The 24,148-nt window shown below is 45.5% G+C and overlaps 1 protein-coding gene across 6 annotated transcripts in view; it reads left to right on the forward strand.

Annotated features, from left to right (window-relative positions):
- Positions 1 to 1,493: 1,493 nt before the first annotated feature.
- Positions 1,494 to 24,148, forward strand: part of IQSEC3 (IQ motif and Sec7 domain ArfGEF 3) — a 105,989-nt gene continuing 83,334 nt past the window's right edge. For all 6 annotated transcript variants that reach the window (XR_008390970.1, XM_037133949.2, XM_053661970.1 and 3 more), the window contains exon 1: positions 1,494 to 2,138. Coding sequence is in view for 5 of the 6 variants with exons in the window: in XM_037133949.2 (XP_036989844.2) it covers positions 1,597 to 2,138 (542 nt within the window). In the remaining variant the exon portion in view is untranslated. The remainder of the gene's footprint in view (positions 2,139 to 24,148) is intronic.

Genomic DNA, 24,148 nt, shown 5'->3' on the forward strand with positions numbered 1-24,148 from the left:
AGCACTCAAAACCCAAAGGAAAGAGTCATTTTCCTGACAAATTAAACCAAAGTCTTCTATTTTCATCCTTTGTCTTTTCTTCTGTCTGACATGTGTGGTGGTCCCCTGTTCATTTTACCTGTTGAAATCATTCTCATCCTTCATGACCCAGCTTGAATGACACCTCCTCCTTACCAGGTTCCCATAGTCAGCTCTTCTTCCCTAGAACTCCTATGGCACTGGGCCTGAAGAGCTCCTAACAGAAATTTTGATTTATATTTTAGTCATTATGTGCAGGCCTTATCTACTCTACCAGATTGTAATCTTGTTGATTATAGAAACTATAACTTATTATCTATGCTAGGTGTAACCTGCACTTCCTAGTACATTACTTAGAACTTAGCAGGTATTTTATTGTAGAAATTAGTGAATGATTCAGTCCATGCTCATTCATATCTCTGAGCTTTTGCTTATGCCGTTCCACTCTTCTGGAAAATCTTTCCCACTTAAAGCACTGTTTCCTCCGACATGCCTCCCCAGATCCCCAAGCTGTTGGGCTCCTATGGCACTCCGGGCATATCCCTATCTTATCCCTTACAACCACCACCATATATTAAAATTAAATATTTATTACCTGTTTCACCCACTTATCCATAAACATAAAGAAGCCAAAGATTTCACTCTAGTCATCCTTATGTTGCCACCCCCTTCCCTGGTTCTGGGTAATAGTATGCGCTTTATAACTGTTTTTCAAACTTTTATACGATCCTTTCAGAAATTTATGGAAGCATTAGCTCATGACACAGAGGGCCTGCTCTATTTAATGTATGCCCTTATTAGAGTGGTCGAAACTGTCCTGAGCTTCAATTCCCAGAGAAAGCCCAGCATAAACAACCTTGCTATTCTAAGTTTCCTTTTGGCTGAATGAAGGAGTAGGGCTAGGTGTTCTTCAGGGTCCTTTATCGTCCTATGATTCTTGTCTTCCAGAGAATTCCCCAGCAGGATAGGTTGTTGAGTACAAAAGAGGCAAGTGTGACCTGTACTTAGAAGGTCTTTAAGATGGACCCCCTTCCTCTGGGGTGGCTGGATATAGGGAAAAGAATCAGAGACGCTTTCAGAGTACCCATGACTTCCTCTTTTTAAACACATCTCTCTCCTTTTGCCACCTTTCCTTTTTCTGTTTCCTCATTCTCTCAGCCTCTCCCTCTTCTTTTCTTCTCCACTTGTCTTCTCCTACACCGCCCTTTCTCAGTATCTCTACTTCTGCTTCTTCCGCTTTCCATCTTTCTCCAGATTTATCTTATCCATCTTGGCTCTCTTTCGTCTATCTTCTCCCCTATCCACTCTCTCACTCGCCTCTCTCCCCTCCCTCCTGTTGGAGCCCTGCAGAAAGCCAAGACTCCTCACGAGGTGAGAGGGTGGGTGGGTCTGGCGCCGGGGCCCCGCCCCTCGGTGCGTGTGTGGAGGTGTGGCGGTGACGCTGGCCGACCACAGGGAAGAGGTTGCGCCAGCCGGAGAGGGAAGCGGTGCATCGCAGGGGCTGCTCTGCTCCAGCGAGCCCTCGCGCTGCCTGCCGCCCGCCGAGGCTTGGGCAGGGCGTAGGCAGCCGCGGGAGGCATGGAGAGCCTACTGGAGAATCCGGTGCGTGCTGTACTCTACCTCAAGGAGCTCACAGCCATCGTGCAGAACCAGCAGAGCCTCATCCACACCCAGCGTCAGCGTATCGACGAGCTGGAGCGGCGGCTGGACGAGCTAAGTGCGGAAAACCGCAGCCTGTGGGAGCACCAGCAGCTGCTGCAAGCCCAGCCTCCTCCTGGGCTCGTACCCTCGTCGCCATCCCTGCTGCCAGCTATCCCGGCCACCGCCGCCACCACCGCCTTGGTGGCCCAGGAACAGCCCCAGGACCACGGACAGCTCCTGTCCTCTTCCCCACAGACCACGCCTGGGCAGCACCACGGACAGTTCCAGGCTCAGCCTGCTCCGGGCCCTAGCAATAGGGCGCACGCACCCCAGTCGCCCCACCAGCACCCGGTGGTGCCAGGGGCCGTCGCCAACAAGGAGAAGGAGAGTTCCCTGAGTTGTTGCGCTGCTGCTGGAACCGTCCTTCAGCACAAATCCCCTGCTGCCCTCAGCAAGGGCTTACTGAGCAGGAGAACTGAGTAAGTGGGGAAGAGGGGGTGCAGAATATTGTGGTAGGTGAAAGGAAAGCAATGGAGTATTAGGAGGAGACTGGGTAAAACTGGGTGCACCTAAGAGTCTGAAGGACTGGGGCAACTTGAAGTGAAGGAGTGAGAAAATGTTTGGAGGTTGAAGTGTGTCAAGGAGATTTGGGCGAAAGGGGGTAATGATATCAGTGTTTAAGAGGGTTTGGGGAGGTCGTTGGAGCAAAAGAGAATATCCAGACCATCACTGGGGGCAATGGAGGAAAGAAATTGGTTCAAGTGATTGGGGGTGTTGGAAACTAGCCTGTTCCTGTTTTAACAGGAACAAGACTGAGAGGAAGTTAGGGTGAAGATTAAGCTGAAGAAAAGAGAACAGTTGTATAATGTATTTAAGTTAGGAAAATCTTGGAAGAGACTTTGGGTAGTAAATTATTTGAGTGGAGAGTAAGAGATGAAAAATACAGAGGTTTGGTAAACAGGCATGTTAAGAATTTTAAAAGGGCTGAGGTCCCGGAAGAGTAGTGTTAAGATCTGAGGGAATTCAGGAGGCAGAGGATAAGGTTGAAAAAGAGGAATGATGTGAAAAGTCGGGGGTGGGGGTGTCTGGAGATAGAATTAGATGAAGGGTGAGAGAAAGCATTTCCCAGAGGAACAAGCTGGCTTTTGAATTGATGCAATGGGAGTCAAAGCCAGGAGTGGCTCATTTGGGGAAGGTTACTCTGCTCTGACCTGAGTGGGTGCCTTTCTTATGAATCTCTCTACAGAGCCAAAGGGGGGCAAGGTAACAACCAACCAAGCCAATGGAGGACTGAGTTATAGTGTGAGGACTCAGTGTGCCTATACCTTTCTCTTTGACTCAAGGAGGATTTCTGTGCAGGATGGTTGGCAATCATGGAACAGGAACAATGATGAGAGAGACAGTTGACAAATGGAGTTGATATTTGAATTCAATTCCTATTTAAATCTCTCTGTTATAGCTAGTGACGGAAAACCTTGTTTCCCTTCTTTTCTTTTTCTTTTTGGTAATGACTGAAATCTCACATTGAGTCTAGAGAGAAATATGTTCATTAGCCCCCCATGAGGGGCTCCAGGACCTTGGGCTCTTTCTTCATACCCAACGTCCATGAACTAGGAATATGGGAAGTAAAAATAAAAGGGGACTGGAATATTCTCACCTCTGTATTGGGAAAGCTGTGATCATGTCAACTGCCTCTCTCTAATTAGATAGGTGATAGAAAAACGCATGGAAGAATAACGGTGGGGGTGGAGGGTGGATCAGCACCTGGTCAGCACCTAACCCCAACAGTGATGATGCTAAAGGAGTTGGTTGTGGGTAGGAGGGAGGCAAGAATCTCATCTTCATCAGCCTTGGTGTGCTTTAGGTCTGAGGATACTTGTGAAGATTTGATATATTTCTTACAAGCTTATTTTTATCTTCACACCTAATGTAGAGTGAAAAAAGTTTGGTCAGGACATGTTAGCTCACAGGGTTGATTTGACCAGAACCATGAGATGAGATCTAATGGGGAAATATCTAGGGCTATCTGACTTGGCAAACACAAAGCATTTAATTCAAGCCCCAAGAAGATGCAGTTTTATTCCTCAGCTCCTTCCATCATCTATTTGCCCTTCTTTCAGTTCCACAATTTCCTTTCTTTTTCTAGCATAAAAAGCAGAGAGTCAGTTTTCCCTCATGCCCATAGCTCATCAAAAATCCAAGACGCTATATGGCTTTCTCCCAAATAGGGTGAAAAAATTATTCTATTCCCTTTCCCTGGGGCAGCCGCAGCTTCCCGATAATCATGGTTCTTCATGTGATTCCTCTCCTGATGCCCTTCATTGTATCCTTTTCTTCCACTTCTTTTGAATCCCTGTGTGGGAAGAGGGGTTGAGAAAAAATAATTTTTCTTGGATAATAACTTTGCTTTAGGCCCCAAAGTGGCTTAGAGAGCCCAAACTCTCTTGCTGGGAATTCAGAGATTTAGGAATCACCTGGATTTCATCCAGCATCTCATGGCAAAACCAAAGAGGATGTGTCATTTTTTTCTCCTCCCTTGTCTTCCTTCTACTTCCCAAAAAAAGAATAAAAATAAGAAATAGAATGGTGGAGGAGAGTGGAAATTCTTCACTTAGGAAGTTGTGCCAGGCACTAAAAAGTTAATATCACTGGTACCTCCTTCATTTCCCCAGATCCTCCAGCCTTTTCTCCTACTCCCCAAATCTCCCCACCAAGAAACTTAAAGAGCTTGGGCATGGACATGTATGCCTCTTCTTCTTCCTGTGGTGCTCTCTCCTCTTAGATGTGAAACCATGGGCATGTTGGCTTACTGAATGTCTTTGAAGCACCCATTTCTCCCCACTGGTTTGCCTAACTTCATCCTCATCCCCCGCCCAAGCACCACAGGAAAGAATCATTTTTGCTTACTACATGTTTGACCCCAACCTGCTCCCTATCCATGACCCTCATTTTGTATGTCTGTCTTCCTCTGCTCATACCTCTCGATGGTGCAGGGTTAGATGCAACCAGCAGTCAGGGAGAGATCTCCATGAGAGATAGGGTGAGGTGAGAAGAAGAACAGAACCAGCAGCTCTCTCCCTGGCATTTCTCCTGGGGAACTCCCTGCTGAATCAGTTCTCTACTGATGATGCTGAAGTAGAAGGAAGAGATGACAGAAAGGGGTTTTGGATTATAATTTCTCTGAAATCTTTTCTCAATACTTACTTTCCCTTTTTTGACCTCATTATAGTGAGAATATAGCCCTGATGAGGTTGCTCGGGGTTGAGTGGGGGTTACCAGGGGATAGACCCTGAGTTAGATGCCTTATCTCATCACACAGTTTGTCTTTTATCCCCAGAATTATTCTTCCTGCCCAAATCCAGGAGAAGCAGGAGCCCTGGGGAACCAGGGACTGGGAAATAATGGATTGTTTAATTGTCACCAGATCTGCATTGATATCTATCTTGGCCTCTCTACCTCTTTCAGCTGAAGGAGATAGAAGGGTGGTGGCCTTGGAGTACAGACCAAGGGGAAAAAAAGTAGGGAATGGGTGAATGCAGAGACATCATGGGAAAAGAGGCTCAAGGGGTTAAAATTCTTTTTCTGCATGTGTCTTGGCTCTTGCTAAGCTCCAGCCCCCCACTGCTTTTGCCTCTTAATGAAAGCAGCAATCATAGCTTCCTCCTCTTTATTTTTTCAATCAAGCCTCACCGCATCTACAGAATTGATTATCCCTTCCTGGCTGGAGACAGATCCTCACCGTGACCTGGTAAAGTCTCTCCTTGCCTTGGAAGGACATGGCCCTACCTGAAGCTACTGGCTTCAGTGTGACCATAGCTTCTCTGTTTGAGCACAGGTTTGCCTAGCCACCCAGCTATGCTTTTAGAGCTTCTGGATCCCAGAGCTTACCCATGTCTCCAAGCACATGGGCAGAGGATTATTGGAGGCTGAGAAAGATCTGTGCATTATAATTCAAATTTACCTCCCACCCCAAACTCTCCACCTCCCAGTGGCCATGAAATCTAAATGTCTCAGTAGTTTCTGTCTTCTTTCCTCTTCCTTCCTCTTTTGTCTTCCTTCTATACACTTCTTCCTCAGTATTCCTCCCTTTTCTTATTTATTACCACTCTTTTTACTCTTTCTTCCCTCCCCTCACATGCACTCTCTCCCCCATTTTTCTTCGTTCTATAGTTTGCTTCTACTTAGCTACATAGGGAAATTTCTTTCTCTCTACTCATACCTCTCAGCATAAAATAAATCTTGGGGCATCATTTTAGCTCTGTGGTCTCATACTGACTGAAGTCTGGAGGATGTTTAGAAAATCATTGGATGTGCTTTTTTGCCCTATTATCTAAGGTGCTAGTTGGACTGGGTGTCTGCGCTTGAAGGTATAGCTTGTGACTGGCCCATTCTGGGAGCTATTAAAAGAGTATGATGGTCTGTCAGTCAGTCAAGTCTATTGTATCAACTCTCCAGTCCATTCAAAACCCTGCACTTTGAGCTGTGGAAAGAGGAAATAAGCAAACAGTCCTGGTTGAACACTCAGGGGACACATATCTGGAAATATCTAAACAAGTATAAGTAGATTGCAGCCACCTAGAGCTACCCTCTATCAGAACAGCATGGTAAAAGGGGTGAACATACAAATCACATTCAGACCCCAGAGAAGGTTTTCTTGGTTGGAGTCAAGGGTTTATGTCAGGAACAGTAAGAGCCAAGGATAGCTGAATAGAGAGCAGAGTCAAGAAGATTCGATGCAGAAAGGAGATATTTGTACTGCATCTGCATATCATCCCATCCTCTGTGGTATAATCCCCCACTACCCTAATACCCTCCCACTAGGCTAAACCTTATCAACAGGGTGAGGAGAGCTCCAGTACTCAGGGTCCATGTCCATCTCATGCCTAGAAGGCCTGGTTACTGATGAAATAATATTATAGCCAATGTTCATCCACCTGCTTATCCTCCTCTCTCCCTCTATGCACAGCAAGGAGAGGACTCAAACTGGTAAGCTGAAAAATGAGGCCAGAATTAAGGCTCATTGTAAGGAGGAAGTGAGTGTCATTCCCTCCCTCACCTGGAAGTTGACATGGAGTGGGCACTTGTAAAGATTTGCTGTCCAACTCCTTTCTTAGGACCCAGACTATGTTCATCCTTCCCATTCATCCAAAAAGAACACAATTTTAGAGAAACAGATCACTCCTTGTTCCTGGGAAATGCTGATGGCCTTTCTCCTCCTCACCAGCCCCCTTTTGCCCTGCTCCACCCCTGCTCTTTCCTTCTTCACTTATGGGCCCTTACCAGGCCCACACAGTCAATACTATAGGGCTTCATGAAGGCATCCTGGGACATTTTCTTTTTTTATTTATTGATTTTAGAGAGAGAGAGAAGAGGGGGGATCGAGAGGGAAAGAGAGAAACATTAATTATTATTGTTCCACTTATTGATGCATTCATTGGTTGCTTCTTGTATGTGTCCTGAATGGGGGGATTGGACCTGCAACCTTGATGTATTAGGCTGACACTCTAACCAAATGACCTACCTGGCCAAGGCATTCTGGAATAGCTTCCATGTGGCTTAAAACCAATCAAGAAGAGTAGCAATTGGTCCTGCTGATTCTGCAAATATCTGTGCAGCCTGAGTTTCAAAGGTCACTCATGAGAAAAGGCAGATGGAGTCAGGCCTGGGTAGAGAGCCAATGAAAGGGAAGGTGATATGAAAAAGGAAGTGGGGGGAGCTGGGACAAATAGCTTCACCATTGTCTGGAGAGAGACTCAGATCCTGAATTCAAATTCCATGTAAAGATTTTTAGACAGACTGGCTTTGCTGGGGAGCCTAAATATTTTTTTTACTGGGGTCCCAAACATACTTTCAGTGATCCTGGACACAAGGTATCAGCAACTTAGGTATTTCTTAGTAAGAGGTTCTTGGAACTCTCACTGTATCTAGCAGATCCCCAAATACGAGGCCATAAGGCAGGGTTTCTGAAGCTTGGGCCATTGTAGCTCCTCCTCCACAGCTTCCCACATAGGCTGCAAAGGGTTTCTTGTTTCAGTGGAGCAAGAGGGTAATCATTTCCACATGCAATAAAGGAATTAACAAACAGAAAAAGTTCAGGAGTAGAGTGAAGGGAAAATTAGATTTTTCAGGCTGAAAGGACCTTAGGAAAAACAGAATCAGAAAACTTTCAAGATCTAGGTGGTTAAGAACATAAGCTTTGGAGTCAGGCATAGCTGAGAATGAATCCTGCTCTCCTACCACCAGCATGAGACCTAACACTCATTATTTACCTCCTTGGAGCCTCTGGGTTGTTTTTTTTCATTTATAAAATAAATAACATGTACTTTTGCCCTGGCTGGTGTAGCTCAGTGGATTGAGTGCAGGCCTGTGAACCAAAGGATCACAGTTCGATTCCCAGTCAGGGTACATGCCTGGGTTACAGGCTAGTTCCCAGCAGGGGATGCACGAGAGGCAACCATACATTGATGTTTCTCTCCCTCTCTCCTTCCCTTCCCCTCTAAAGATAAATAAATAAAATCTTTTAAAAATATGTACTTTTGAAGGATTGTTGTAAAGTTTAAAATGTAAATAGTATCATTCACTTAGTACTGCTCTGGGCACACAGTAAGCTCAATACATTGTAGTATTTCTACAGATAGGGAAGCCAGGGCCCAGGGCTCACCCACAGTCAGACCATAGTGATAGACTGGAATCCAGGTTAAGGACCCCATTCCTTCTTCCAGATCAGCTACCTACACCTGCCCTTTCCTCATGTGCCCTTCTACCTCTGGACAATGTGCACACAAGCTATTCTTGACACACGAATGTGGAGCTTACACTGAAATGCAGCCAGGCAGGCCAATCCACCACCCATTAGTGATGTGTGATGAAGGCTTACACCTTGAGAACTAGGAAATGTTTCCTTCAGCTCAACTTGAATCTCAACTGTTGCATTTTGGGATTATTTGTACTTTTCTTAAGGACATCAAAGGGATCTGAATTATCATCCAATGTCCCTCGGTGGGAAGAATAATCTCCCCAATTACTAAATGGGGAAACTACAGTTTCATCTAGTATATGAACTTATCAAGGACAAAAAAGGAGGGTGGGAGGAATGGAGCCTGAACCAGGAAAATGCCTCCCTCTTGAAATGAATGAAAGCTAAATCCACTTCTCCAAATTTTTCCATCCTGGATATGAAAGGGTAGACCTGCTCTTCGCAGGACTGAGGTCAGAAAGCTGGAAAGTGTTTACAGCTAGGAACCAAGAAAAGGAGAGGCCTGATGTGTTTTAAGTTTTTGGTGGTGATTGGTGGAAATGGAGGTTAGGTGAGGACTCTGCTTTATCTGGTTGAGAATAGCACGTAAAAGAGTTTCTTCACATAAGGACTTTCTCAGATGAAATGCTTTCTAAGAAAAACAAAACAAATGGAAAAGAAAAGATGGTGGGCTTCTAAACTTGTCCCTTAGGGTGGTTGTGGCTATGAGGCCACGATAGGCAAAGACCACAGCGGGTGTCTGTTGGGATTGTTTGGCTCTTGCTCTTTGTTTGGAATATCCCATCTGGGAGGGTTATGTAACTCTGCAGGACTGGTGTATGCACTGAGTGGTACCTCTTGTCTTTGGCCAGTGGGCAGGCTACTGTGGACAGAGGGCATGCAGACCTTCCCAAGTCTCTGCCCACTTTCTGTACTGGCATCAGGCCATTCCCTCCCTCTAGACTACAGCTGCAGGGGCTAAGGGGGCTTTAGGAAATGGAATAGGGTCCCCCTTCCCTTTGGGGAGTAGGGTGAATGTCAGAGCTGGAAAGGTCCTATAAAAGGTCATTTGATCTAAACTTCTCATTTAGAAAATGAGAAAATAGAAGTGACTGCTGCTTCCCAACTAGTTAGTGGCAGAACTCTTCATCCAGTGTTCTTGATGATATACAGTGATGTACCAAAAGAACTTGGCAGGACTGCTTTGTGAGCGCACAAGGCCAAACTCACAGCTAGTTACAGGGTTTTAGGGGACTCAGGAGATCTCTCTGCCTTCCAGAATATCTCATTTATGCCAGATATTAGGCAGGGATTCTTTTGAGTACTTCAAGGTTATACCCTTGTTTAAATGTAAATTTTCCCAGTACAGGAGAAAAACAACACACTTAGCTATATTAGCCTTTTACACTTTAGCATGAAAGCGTTTATTTGAACCAGGCCTGAGAGAAGATTTGATAAGGGAGGAGGTTGCTATGGTGACACTGGTTGACTTAGGACCAGGATAAGAGGCTTAGAAGGAGTTGAAGGGCTCATGAAGGCAACTGTCCAGAACCTAAATGACCTTTATCGCTGCTATATTTTGCAGGGAATTAGAACTGTCTTGCCTGGACCTGGCAAGCAAAGAAGAGGGCCCTGGGGTATGCTCTCATTGGCTTGTTTTTGAAAAGTAATTATCTGGGTCATAGATAATTCCCAATGAGCTTCATGTATAAAAGTTATAAGGCAGGAATTTAAGGAGTATCATGGTGCTTGGTAAGTTCTTTTGATTCTTTCTAGGATCTTAAAATAATTTTGTGCGAAATTTCACACAAGTCTAGGGAGTTTGCTATGGAAGACATGGGCAGTAAGGGCTATCAGGCAGTGAGGTTGGTGTTGCATGGGCCTGAAGAGAATGGGAGATGAGAGGTTAAGTCAACATCTAGGAGATATTTAATAAAAACTTCTTGAGTGAATAAACTATCAGTAAGTAGGGCCCAGGCAAGTTCACAGGTGCTTTAGTGGAGGGAGAAGAGGGTATGGTGTCAGATCTCAGCTGGAGGAAGGCCCCACAGGGCAAGTAGGGTGTGCTTAGGCCCAACAGCAGTTTCTGCAGCTGAGTATGTGCGAAAACCTGTACCTGAGGCTCAGCTGTTAAGGCTAGTTGGGGAGTGAGGGGGACACGGATGCTCCTCCCAGCTAACAGACCCTACCCTAATTCTATCCATAAGCATGATTAGCCCCCATCTCCCTCTGTCTGTGTTTGCCTCTGACCAGCCCAGTTTTCAGCCTGTGAGGTTGCATTATTAAGCATGAAAAAGCACTTTCAGTGCTTCATCTCTCTCTCTTTCTCTCTCTCTCTCTCTCTCTCTCTCTCTCACACACACACACAGCCTTGGCATAAGGTTGAACTAGAAATGGGCAATGGGTCTATGAGAATGGGGAGGAAAAGAAGCCTAAATTATGGCCATGTCATGTTTCCAGGTAGAAAGGAACAGAGGAGAGAGAGCTGGATTCTGGGGTCACCACCTGACCTGGAGATGCAACAGAAACCAACACCTAGGCACTAGGACTTCTCTTCCTATTTCTCAATCAGGCAGTGTCATCTCTGTCCAGGAAAATGTTAGGACACTAGTGGGAGGGTGAGTGGATGTGTGTATGGTTTGGATGTGTGTGCGGGACTGCGCATGGGTGAGTGTGTTGCTGACCTGGTCTGGGAAAGATGGATGTCACCCATGCCACACAGAAGATGCATGGCTCTCACAGTGAAACTCAGCACAGGCCTTCTTCCTACCTCCACATGAAAAACTGCTTTATCACCCTGTAGGACTCAGGCTTCCTTCTTACTCTGCATGGCTTGTTTCATCTCCTTTTTTGTCTAGCCAGTTTATCCTGGTTCTTCCCCTCTGTAAAATGGGGTGAATTTATACAGTTTGGCTTTAGGTTTTCTATCATTCACTCTGTTTCAAGCAAGAAGGAGACCAGGTCCCCAGAGGCTGTGAGCTCCTGGGAGAAGGCTGCCTGCAGGGTGGGTGGGTGCAGGGGTGGGCCATCTGGGCCTCTACTGAGATATGTTTGAAAGCTCAGGTACCAGGCAGCAGGGAGATATAACAGATACAGGAAAAAGTGCAGTGTGGTGTTTCCCTGCACCGACTTGGCCCAGCTGTGGCCACAACCTTGTGCCACATGGCCTCTTATGGCTCTGGATGCTTCCAGTCAAAACAGCTGTCTCCCTGCTTCCAATGAGCAACACACCCTACATCCCAGGCAGAGAGGCAAGGTAATTCCATAATTTCTTGACAAATGATTTGTATTGACCATAATTTTCATTTCACACATCAATTCAGCACAATGATTGTTTTAAAACAGCAACAAAAACTCTACAAAGCAGTTGGGAGTCTCTTCGCTGTGTCTAGTTTCAGTGGTTCCTGTGCATAGCCTGGTTTTCATAAACATGCCCCAAATGCTTCCAAACGGGCTCATTTGCATCTTTGACATTCTTGGAGCTACTTAACTCATAAGAGCCCATCAGGAAAGGCCAAAGGTAATTCCACAGACAGGCAATGGGGATATTTCAGTTCCAAGCAGCTGGTTCACTGAGAAGTCAGGACTCCTGCGTTCTGTGCCCACTCTCACAGACCCCCACGTGTAAGCTTGGAACAAACCACTCCCCTTCCATAGGCCGAGGAGGAACAATGACTTTGTGCCCCTCTCCCTGCTCAGCTCACAAAGTTAAGAGGTTGCTACAAAGGACCTAGCCAAAATGTAAAAAGTGACTTCCAACTGATAAGAAGAGCCTTAGGAAGGGAGCTCAGGATGGGAGACCGACCTTGACTGAATTCACTCTCCCTTCTAAAAAAAAAGAAAAAGAAAACACCGGTGGGCCCCACGTAGGTCGGCCCTGAAGGTTCAAGAAGGATGAGGTGAATTCTGCAGGGGCCTCCAGATCTAAATACCCCAGGAATTTCCACTGGGCTCCTTCCAGCCATTAATGCTGAAAATCCGGAATCGACTGGAAGACAGAGCTCAGGATCCAGCCCACTCCCCACCTCGTGTCTCCTCTCCTGCTCCCAAAGTCGCTCCGAAAGCCTGAAAGCACGTACTCCTCCGGCCATCTTCCCGGGGGCTTCTCATTGGGGAGGGAACCTGCAGTCGTGCTTAAGGTTGTAGTGGGCGGGCCGGAGAGCTGCTGATGGGCAGAATAGAACCTCCGGGCCCACGCACCCCTCGCGGGGAAGCCAAGCACCCCAGCCGCACTCCTCACGCACGCGCGCGTGCCCCCACGCCCCCACCGAGAGAGGCAGCGCTGAGTCACAAGCTCAGGAAGCGCAGCACAGGCGCTGTTCCTGCCCAGCACTGCACCCGGGCGCTCAGGCGCTGGCGTGCCGTGGGGCCCCCTCCTGGTTTCCGGCCCGGTGCTCCCCCGTGTTCACGCCTCCATCGTGGGCCAGTCTCTGGAGTGTGCCTGTTTCCCTTGGTCTTTCCCCACCACAGCGCCCTCGTAGGCTCAGCGTGGTGCGCTCGCTGCTCGCCCACGGAGTCTGGGAGCTCTCTGGAGCTGCCAGTGCTTCCCGACCTTGCCTGAGAATGAGGGGGAGGGAAGGGGGCTTCCGTGCTGTGTCATCGCCCGGCCCTGCAGTTGCTGCCGCCGTAGCCCGGGAGCCCGACGGCATCCGGGGATCCAGACCATGACCCGCTCACCCTCTGCCCAGGCTGCTCCCCCAGGCGTGCCGGCCCTCGGAGCTGATGTGCACTCCTTTCCCCGGCCTCCGTAGGTCTCAGCCTTGGCTGCTGTGCGTGGATTTCCTTTGAAGAAGAAGGAGGGCGGCGAGGACTATTAAGAGGGTCAGGGATTAGGATGATGTCACGGAGGTTCAGCTTCTACTCAGCATCCACCTTTCATGTTCCCAAGACACCTTGGCAAAAAAAGCCCAGCTCTATCTTAGCCTCCCCGTTTTTGTATTTGAATTTAATAGATCACATAATCTTAGAATTCAGGGCCAACCTATCATGAAGCATTTCAGCTAAAGGATCCTATCCTGATTCCATCCATAAGCATGACCAGCTCTCCTCTCGCTCTGCCTCTGACCAGTCCAGTCCTCAGCCCACGAAGCTGTGTTATTGAGCATGAAAAACCACTTTGAGTGTTTCATCTCAGCAACACACGCACACAGAGTGTGGCACTGGGTTGGAATCCTTACTGTGTGATCTTAAGCAGTGATGGCTTTGGTTTTCTTCTTTGTAAAACGGGGATAACACTAACCGGGTAGGATTGCTGTGAAAATTATGACAATAAATCACCAAGTAAGTCAAGTGACTAGTACATAGTGAGGACTCAGAGTTGCTGCTGTTATTTTGGGACCTTTCTGGCAAGAACTGGGCCAGAAAGTGCTTTTGAAGGTAGAGCACACTTCCTCACCTTTCTGTCTTCCAGAGGGCTTAGAACAGGGCTCCTCTTTCCTTTTTGGCAGCCCCTTGAACATTTGAAGTCATATGTTCTTCCTCTGGCCTTCCTGTCCACTATCTCTGGACCCCAGTCTCCTTTTCTTTCAGGGGTTTAGCCTCCCCATGTTTGTATTTGAATTTAATAGATCACATAATCTTAGAATTCGGGGCCAACCTATCATGAAGCATTTCAGCTAATAGATCCATGTGTTTCATAGGCACACCTATGCCTACCTCTTCCTGCTGCACAGGGGTTTGTGGTTGCTGTGCCTAATCTCACTGCTCTCCAAGAACCAGATCCTGGAGGGAGCCTGGAGGGAGCCTGGAGGGAGCCTGGAGGGAGCCTGGAGGGAGCCCTTTGGTCCAGCAGGGTATAGCTAGACCACTCCTTGACCCCCTGCCTCAACCATGCAAGTTCTGACCCAGTCTGGCTCTGGATGGCACATAGGAACCCACTGGCTTGCTCAGTCCTGGGCCACAGAAGGGACAGGTGAGCTAAAGCCCCTGGGCTCCTTCTACTTGGACTCTGTTTGCCGACTTTAGGCCATATATCGTTATGCGGGTGCCTTGTGTTTTAATACCAAAAACCCTGAACTGTTCACATAGGCCTATTGATTTTTAATTTGTCAATCTTGTGTTCTTTGAAAAATGTAATTCCCTCTTTTCAAGTAGGTAATGCATTGATATAGTACAATATTTTAAAGATGCAAGAGTTTACAATGGAAGTGTCTCCCCATCTGTTTCTAACCCACTCACTCCCACTGCTACCTGCCAGCAGCTACTGTTAGCAATGTGTCATATATCCTTTCAGGAAATTCTGTGTATTCTCTGTGTATGTTCATGTGTGTGCATGCATATGTGTCCCTTTGCACAAATAGTAGTATATTATACACTGGCTTGCACCTTGCTTCCCTCCCCCAATAATTTGTCTTGGTGACCCTTCCACCTTAGATATAAGAAGAACTGCCTCATTGTTTTTAATAGCTGCAAAGTATTTCATTGAATGGCTATGTGACTGGGTTCTTTCTTCTTGCCTGCTGAGAGTTTGGAAGGTAAAATCTGGGTAGCCTGCTTCTGTGTGATCAGTTGGGGTGGCCTTTTCTGAAGATGCAGGGATGGGAGTAGGCAGACATTATTGAGGGGTTCCATTTGAACTTAGCCCTGCAGCTGCTAACTTGCTGCCTTAGTCTCCTATAGATACTGGTAAATTACATCAGAAATAAGATTTATGGAGTATTCTTCCCAGCCTGATAATTTTTCAACACTCTTCTAGCTTGGCTCACTTTTGTTCCCTGGGGTTGGGGGAGCTGCTAGGGTGTTTTAATCTGTTTTGAAAGGAGCTGAAACCCCATCTCTTTCGGGAAGTCTCCCTGAACTGATATGAGGAACTGAAATTGAGGTTCTTGTAGCCTCTCCCCCTACTTACCACCCCAGACTGAGCATACTTCAGTCCTTTCTAAGAATGAAATTTATTCTTTATTCCTGTGATGTAAAAGTGCTTGTTTTCTTCTCTATGTAAGTTTATGTTCATGGCATCTGCATCTTTTCTTTCACATAGCAAATGCTTATTGCTTGTCTACTGTGCACCTATTACTGTTCCAGGAACTGGGTACAACAGTGAACCCCCAAACCCCAAATCTCTTCATGAAGCTTATAGACAAAAAATAAACAAGCATAATAATGAACACCTATAGTAAGTACATCTGATGAGATAAGTGCTCTGAAGAAAAATAGAGAAGGGGTCCTGGGACTAAAGGGATTTGTCATTTCAAACAGGGTGCCCTGGGCAGGCCTCACTGAGAAGATAAACCTGTGCAAAGACCTAGAGAAGGGTGTCCTCTGCAAGGGCCAACTGCCAGCCCAAAGGCCCAGCATGGGAGCCTGCCTGTCTGGCCCAGTAAGATAGCAGAGGGAGTGTGGGGAGAGTAGTCTTAGGCCAAATCAGAGCCATCCCTGGGATGTAAGGAGGGCAGGAGAGGGCCAAGGTGCAGCAAGTCTTGTAAAAGATTCTCAGCTGGGAATGTGTTGGGACATTTTAGTTGTCACATGGCTGGCAGGGTTAAGGGGGAAGTTCTAAGTATTTTCATAATAGCATCTTTGCCACAGATTTCTTTGCTATAAGCATTTTTGCTGCAAACATTTTCACCTCATAACTAATTGGCTGTATGGCAATTTTGCTGTAAAAAAGGATAAAATAATTGGTTGGCAGTTTTTTTGTTTTTTGTTGGGAGGGACTGGGGGCTGGTCAGGTTGGTTTCATTTCTCCATTGAGGAAGTGGTAGAGAAAATAGTCATAGCAGTGTTTTAAAATAGCCTTTCTTCCACAGGAGGATTTTTACACCAAGAGCTAATTGGTTTCTTATTTTGAAACTATACTAGGAGGAGAGAGAAGGCACTGAGTTGAACCCACACTTCCCATAGAATGAAGACAAGTGCTTAAGTACAAAGCACAATATAAAATCAGTTTTATATTACCATGAATCTACACATTTTAAATGTATTCAAATTTTTGTATTTCACAATAAAACCTTTTCATTTTGTTACTCATTTTAATGTTCCTCTTTTATTTGCTATGATTTTTCCTTTTTTTTTTTTTTACAGCAAAACTGTCGTACCTCCAATTAATTATGGGTGAAAATGTTTGCAGTGAAAATGCTTGTAGGAAAGATGCTACAGCGAAACCACACCTGTCATGTGAGGGGAAGGTGTTTCCCTGCTGGCATGGAAGGAACAAGTGCTGTCAGACAGTCCAAAAGTGCACAGGACAGCACTGCAAGGAAGACTTTTCCTGCCCCAAATAACATATTTTCTTGTTGAGAAATACTGGTAGGGCCTTGGAGTTTGTTGTGAAGAGTTGGCTTTTCCTTAAGAAAATGCAGTAGCAGTTGGATAGTTTTGAACAGAGAATGCTTACAGGGAACCTCAGCTGCTTGGTTGAATCTGGGTTGAGAATAGACTGAAGGTAGAAGAAAACCAGCAACAGAGGGGTCAGATAGGAGACTGTTGCAAAGTCCCAGTAAGAGATGGAAGCAACAGTGCTTCCTCAGGAATTGATGTGTGGTGTGAGAGAATGACAAGTAGAGGGTGAGTTGGAGAGTTTGGGTCAAAGTTATCAAGAGAACGAGTTGGGGAGGTCTGTGAGAGGAAAGATGAGGGGTGGAGATTCAGACATGTTAAGGTGGAGATGCCTATCAGATATTCAAGAGGAGACAATCAGTAGGCTTTTGGAAGAGACTAGAGATATAAATTTGGGATGGCTTTTAAAGCCTTAAGACTGGATGACACCTCCTAGGAGTGAGTAAAGAAGACTGAAGAGGAGCAGAGATGGAGCCTTGGAGCACTCCAATATCAAGAGGTGGGGACAGAAGCTGAGAGGGAGGGGGAAAGCTGGAAGAACACTCTGTGTTCTGGCAAAGAGGTGTTTCAGCAAGGAAGGCAGGAACATAAAATCAAACCCTGGAGCAGGGTGAGGAATCAGAACTGTCCACTGGCTTTAGCAACACTGAGGGAGTTGGTGACCTAGAAAAGTGTAGCTGTGGGAGTGGAAGCTTGGTTAGTGTGGGTTTAAGAGAGAAAGGAAAAGAGACTTAAGAGACAAGCCAACCAAATGTAATGTGTGGACCTTAATTAGGTCCTGATTCAGATGAAGCAACTGTGAAAAGACATTTTTAAGGCAATCAGGGAAATTTGAGCATGGATGACATATTAGCTGATATTAGAGAATTGTTGTTAATTTAGTTAGGTGTAATAATGATACTGTTATATCTTTTTAAAGTTCTTACCTGTTAGAGATACATTCTGGGTGCAATGATATTATTTCTGAGGCATGCTTTAAAGCAGCAGTCCCCAACCTTTTTGGCACCAGGGACAGGTTTCACAGAAGACAATTTTTTCATGGACCAGGGTGGGTGTAGGTGCGGTGAGACAAGAGGTGGAGCTCAGGTAATGATGCAAGTGGTGTCCTCCAACTAGAAAGAGGGAGGTTGGGGACCCCTGCTTTACGTACTACAGCAAAAATGTTGGGGACAGCCCTGGCTGGTGTGGCTCAGTGGATTTGGTGCCGGCCTACAAACCAAAGGGTTGCTGGACTGATTTCCAGTCAGGGCACATTCCTGGGTTTCAGGTGAGGCCAGGTTCCCAGTAGAGGGTGTGTGAGAGGCAACCACACATTAATGTTTCTCTCCCTCTCTTTCTCCCTCCCTTCCCCTCTGTCTAAAATAAATAAATAAAATCTTTAAAAATTTTTCCGGAAAATTGTTGGGGCTAGAAAACTGGCAAAAATATGTTTGAAATTTCTCTAATAAGTTTAAAAGATTACAGACTGAGAGGAATTGTAGAATGTGAGTATAGAAAACTGTTTAATTAGTTTTGTTACAATGAGGAGTAAATAAATGGGGTGATGGCTGGCAAGGGACAGTTGTTCTTTAAGATGGGTGTGGGGACTTCTTTGACCAGGGGAGTGATGTGACCCACAACTACAGAAAACAGTTTCAAAGGGCAAGAGAGGAACAGCAGTTCTGCACAGAGAGCCCTGGAGTGCAATTCACAATCATTTGATACTCATTTATTCAGTCTTTTAATATCCATGTACTGCTATGTGCTGGGCATTTATGTACATTTATTATCTCATTTAATCCACACAATCCTAATAGAAAGGTATCCCTGTTTCACAGATGGGCTAACTGGGACTCAGACAAGTTAAGGTGACCAACCCAAGATTGCACAGCTAAAGTGGCATCTTCAAGATTCATACATAAGCGTAGCCTCTTAAGCCCTGACATAGCTATCGCCACTCTAGTCATGGGGGGTGCCCTGTGGTGTGGAAAGTGCCTGCTCCAGGCAAGGCCTGATCCAGAACATGGCTCAGTGTTTAGGGACAAAAAGACTGGGGGCAGCATGCCCGTGTGATGGTTGTTCATGTTGCTGCAGCTCTGAACTTGGCCCTTGGACCACTCATCTCTGTCACGTCATGCAAGGCTGGACTAGAGGACTGGAAGAACGACATCCACGTGTAGCCAGAAGGTAGATGAAATTACAGATGCTTATGGGACATGACATCCTTCCATGGCCCACAAGCTCTGGAGGGCTCCCATCAGGTATAGAACATTCTTGTCTCAGGCCTGCATGTGTGTGGATGTGTGTGCACATGCCTACACATGCAGGGCTGTGTGTGGAAATATGTATATGTGTATCTGAACATCTAAGAGTAGGTGTGCATTCATGTACAGGTGTGTGCAGATTCATGTGTGCATAGGTTTGGGGAGTGTATATTGAGTGTGAGACTGGGACTGCAGTCAGCCCTCCATATTTGAAGGTTCTGCATCCATGGATTCAACTAACCATGGATCAAAAATACTTGCAATAAAAAATTTGTATTGTTGCTGACATGTGTAGTAGGCCTGTATAGTTTTGTGTGTACTGAACATGAACAGACTTTTTATTCTTGCCATTATTCTCTAAACAATACAGCATAACAACTATTTACATGGCACTTACAATGTATTAGAAATTATGAGTAATTTAGAGATGATTTAAAGCATACCAAAGGCTATGTGCAGGTTATATGCTAACACTACATATATATGAGATGAGCATCTGTAGATCTTGGTATTTGTGGGGGATCCTGGGACTGATCCACTGCAGACACCAAGGGACCACTGTATATTCAGGACAGATGTACATTTTTATGAGAGCCCTGGATGTGTTCATGAAGTAAGGTGTGTGTTAAGGTGTGTGTGTGTACAAGAAGCATGTGTGTGTTTATGTGTATGAATCTTTGCACACCCAAGCAGGTGTATGAAAGCATGTTACATGTTAGCATGTAGCTGATTTATCAGAAGCAACAGAAGTTTCTGTAGGTATGTGAGTTGGATGGGTACACATGAGCAGCTGGCTAGGAGGTCCACTGAAACTGTGGGATTGGAGCTTGGCTGGATGAGGTTTTATGTTTTAGTCTAAGCCCCTAAGAGTCTGCCTGTGCCATGGAGGGCAAGATCAAGGCTCTTCCATTCAAAGCCCAGTGGTGTCCTCCCCTGCAGATGCCTGCTGTGAGGGTCAGTGGTATAGTGGGAGTGGGTGCCGGGGTAGCGCACAGCATTGGAATAGCGAGGGCTAGAGTCTCAGCTGTGGGCTCTAATGAGGTCACCAAACCTTGCTTGGCCTTAGTTTCCTCATCAGTCAAGTGGCATTAATATTAACATTAATTATTATGATTATAATGTATAATATTATTATTACTACTACCACTTTCCATAAATCAGAACTACTGCACAAATGTAGTCTTATTATTGATCAGGACTTATCCTCACTATTCCTAGAAAAACAATGTGTGCCCATAGTTAAGAGTGGGTGAGTTAGTGTCATGTGGGCAGGTTGCTCTGGAGTCATGGGGCGGGCCATGTTGTGAAGCGGCCTCTGAGGCTGGCATGGGTCAGATAGCCTTGATGTGTCCTCTCAAGCTTGCTTTGTCCGGCAGCCAGTTACCTGTCTGCCAGGTAATATAGAGTTATCTTCATTTTCTCTTGTGAGGGAAGCTGGCAAGGTGCAGCCAAGCTCCCAGCTTTGTCATTCATACTGAGCCACCCTGCCTACTGCCAGGTGCCCTCCTGGCTCCCTACAGAGGTATTGGACTTCAAATTGGCTTTGAGGTAGGCAACTGAATGGCTCTGGGGTTTCTGGCAGTGCCACCCTACTGGGCAGGAAGGAGAGAGGACAGTGTGCAGCTTGGGGCCTGAGAGGAAGCTTGTCAGTTCTAGGGCTGGGCTGGGGTGGTGAGCATAGAGGAGGAGAATCTTGGGGTGTCCTGACACACTCAAGTTACAGACTGAGTTTTCTGGGCTGAGTTAAGCTTCCCCAAGACTGCTAGGTCGATGCCAAAGCTGTTTGATATTAAGCAAGTGTTTTAGTCTCTCTAAGTCTTCTAATCTGTGAAATAAGGGAATGTATGGAAAGGGCTTGCACACTGCCTTGCACATGTGATGATAATGTCTCTATGGTACATGCTTGGGTTTTTTCCATGCATGCTCCCATTTCATGTACATGCATGTTTAATTCCTATTTCTCTATAGCATCCTCAGTAGTAGAGACTTATTCATGCATTGAGTCTCTATGAGCTAGGCTACATCTGGTACTGTATGTAGACACGAATTGGTTAAAGCCATGTCTATGTCCCAGAAAGCTGACTGTGGTGTAGGGTGACCCAGATGTGAGTGCTTCTAGCCTGGGCAGGGGCAGTGGAGGGGTTGGGGAAGTATGAGCAAGAGCTAGGGAAGACTTTGGAGGGGAAATGTCTTTGGTGCTGGGCTCTGAAGGGTGGGCAGAATTTGGAGATTTGAAGATTGGGGCAGGCTGGGATCTCCAGCTGAGGCTTCCATCCACTTTAGTCCATTTTCTAATCATAAAATTTGGCTATAGATAGAAGCTGTGCTGTGCCCACAACTGATGGTAACAGACTTTGGCTCCAGAAGCAGCAGGAGCATACTAACTGAGCTCGGCACAGTTCTTAACACTTTGGATATATTCACTCACTTAACCATCATGATCAAACTTGGAGCTAAATGCTATTAATGCCCTATTTTACAGGTAAGGAAACTGAGACTCAAGCAGGCCAAGATATTATTAACTAGAAAGTGTCAAAACTGGGCTTTGAACACTAGATTTTCTGTACCCCCATACCAGTGCGTGGTGTAGATTCAGTATGTTGCCCTGCCACGTGCTAAGCATTGCATACTAAGCATGATATAGGTTATCTTGTTTGACCTTCACAAAAACCATATGAGGTTGTTTCTTTTATGACCTCCTCTTTATAGCTGAGGAAACTGAGACTGAGAAGGGTCAGATAATCTGTCTAAGATTCCCAGCCACTCCAGTGGCCAAGCCTATAACCTGCTGGCTTTCTGCAAAACAATGCTACTTCCTCTGGTTTGAAAAAGGGCCCTGATGAAATTCCTCCTTTGAATAAGTGTTCCTCCTTCACTGCTCCATGGTGGAGCACTCCTAGGATTAGAAGACCTGAGTGCAATACTGGTTCCACCCCTTACCAGCTGTGTGACCACAAGAAAACCAGGTCATGTCCCTGTTCCTCATCTGCAAAGGGGAATACCTAGGTGTAACTCACAAGGTGGTACAAAGATTAAAATGTGTGAGAAAATGCTGTATAAACTGTGAAGTGCTTTAACAAAAGAGACAGCAGCACTGTGTGTCCACCACTGTGGTAAATGTGATAAGGAATGCACTAGGCTACAAAAGAAAAATTAACAAGTGGGACTATATCAAACTAAAAAGCTCCTGTGTAGCAAAGGAAACCATTGAAATGAAAAGGCAACTGATGAAATGGGAGAAGATATTTGCAAATAATATATCTGATAAGGACTTAATATCCAAAATATATAAAGAACTCAGACAACCCATTATCAAGAAAAAAACAATCTGATTTAAAAATGGGCAAAGGGGGAACTTCTAGTCAAGATGGAGGTGTAGGTATATACACTTTGCCTCCTCACACAACCAAAAGAAGGTCAACAATAAATTTAAAAATAAAAAATAACCAGAATTGCTAGAAAATCAAACTATGTGGAAGTCTGACAACCAAGGAGTTAAAGAAGAAACATTCATCCAGACTGGTAGGAGAGGCAGAGTGGGTAGCCAGGTGGAGAGGACTTGTGGTAAGGTGGTTGCTTGCAGACCATTCAAGGCAGTGGTTGGTGGACTAGGCGGTCCCACATTTGCTTGCAGATAAACTGGGAGGAACAACTCGGGAGCAAGATAGACCACACAATCCGGGGTTCAAGTGAGGGGAAATAAAGCCTCAAAAACCTCTGACTTCAAAAACCTATGGGGGTTGCAGCAGCAGAAGAAACTTCCAGCCTCAGAGGTGAGTTCCTTGAAGAGACCCACAAGGTCTCAGAACATACATAAACCCACCCACCCACCTGGGAATCAGCACCAGAAGGGCCCAATTTGCTTGTGGGTAGTGGGGGAAGTGACTGAAAGCCATCTGAGAGCCTAGCAAGTGGCATTGTTCCCTCTCTGACCCCTCACCTATGTACAGCACCACAACTCAGTGATGTGAGTTGTCTCACCCTGAAGAATAATTAAGGCTTCACCCCTTACTGTGTAACAGGTATGCGGAGACAAAGAAATAGGGCCCAAATGAAATAACAGATCAAAGCTCCAAAAATACAACTAAGTGATGAAGAGATAGCTAACCTATCAGATTCAGAGTTCAAATCACTGGTAATCAGGATGCTCACAGAAATAGTTGGTATGGTCCCAAAATAAAGGAAAAAGTGAAGGCTAGGCAAAGTGAAATAAAGAAAAATGTACAGGGAACCAACAGTAAAGACAAGGAAACCAGAACTCAAATCAACAATTTGGATGAGAAGGAAGAAAGAAACATTCAACCAGAACAGAATGAAGAAACAAGAATTTTAAAAAATGAGGAAAAGCTTAGGACCTCCAGGACATCTTTAAATGTTCCAACATCTGAATCATAGGGGTGCCCAAAGGAGAAGAGAAAAAACAAGAAATGGAAAACTTATTTGTAAAAATAATGCAGGAGAATTTCCCCAATGTAGCAAAGGAAATAGACTTCCAGTAAGTCCAGGAAGCTCAGAGTCTCAAAGAAGTTGGACCCAAGGAAGCACACACCAAGGCATATCATAATTACACTACCCAAGATGAAAGATAAGGAGAGAATCTTTTTTTAAAAAATATTTTATTTATCTTTAGAGGGGAAGGGAAGGAGAGAGGGAGAGAAATATCAATGTGTGGTTGCCTCCCATGTGTCCTCTGCTGGGAACTAGCCTGCAACCCAGGCATGTACCCTGACTGGGAATCAAACCATGGTTGCTTGGTTCCCAGGCCTGCGCTCAATCCACTGAGCTATGCCAGCCAGGGCTAGGAGAGAATCTTAACAGCAGCAAGAGAAAAGGAGACAGTTACCTACCTATGAAGGAAATCCCATAAGATATGTCAACTGATTTCTCAAAATAAACCTTGCAGGCAAGAAGGGGCTGGAAAGAAGTATTCCAAGTCATGAAAGGCAAGAGCTTACATCCAAGATGACTCTATCCAGCAAAGCTTTCATTTAGAATGGGAAGGCAGATTAAGTGTTTCTCAGATAAGGGAAGGCACTGATAAGGTCAAGTTAAAAGAGTTCATCATTACCAAGCTTTTATTATATGAAATATTCAGGGAACTTATCTAAGAAAAACAAGATGATAAAAAGTAAGAGCAGTAAAATGAAAACAAACTCATAACTATTGACAACTGAACCTGAAAAACAAACAAACAGACAAACACAAAAGCAAACAAGTAGAACAGGAACAAAAT

Source organism: Artibeus jamaicensis, unplaced genomic scaffold (assembly GCF_021234435.1).
Source record: "Artibeus jamaicensis isolate MK-2021 breed Jamaican fruit bat unplaced genomic scaffold, CSHL_Jam_final contig_1028, whole genome shotgun sequence".
Classification (NCBI taxonomy): domain Eukaryota; kingdom Metazoa; phylum Chordata; class Mammalia; order Chiroptera; family Phyllostomidae; genus Artibeus; species Artibeus jamaicensis.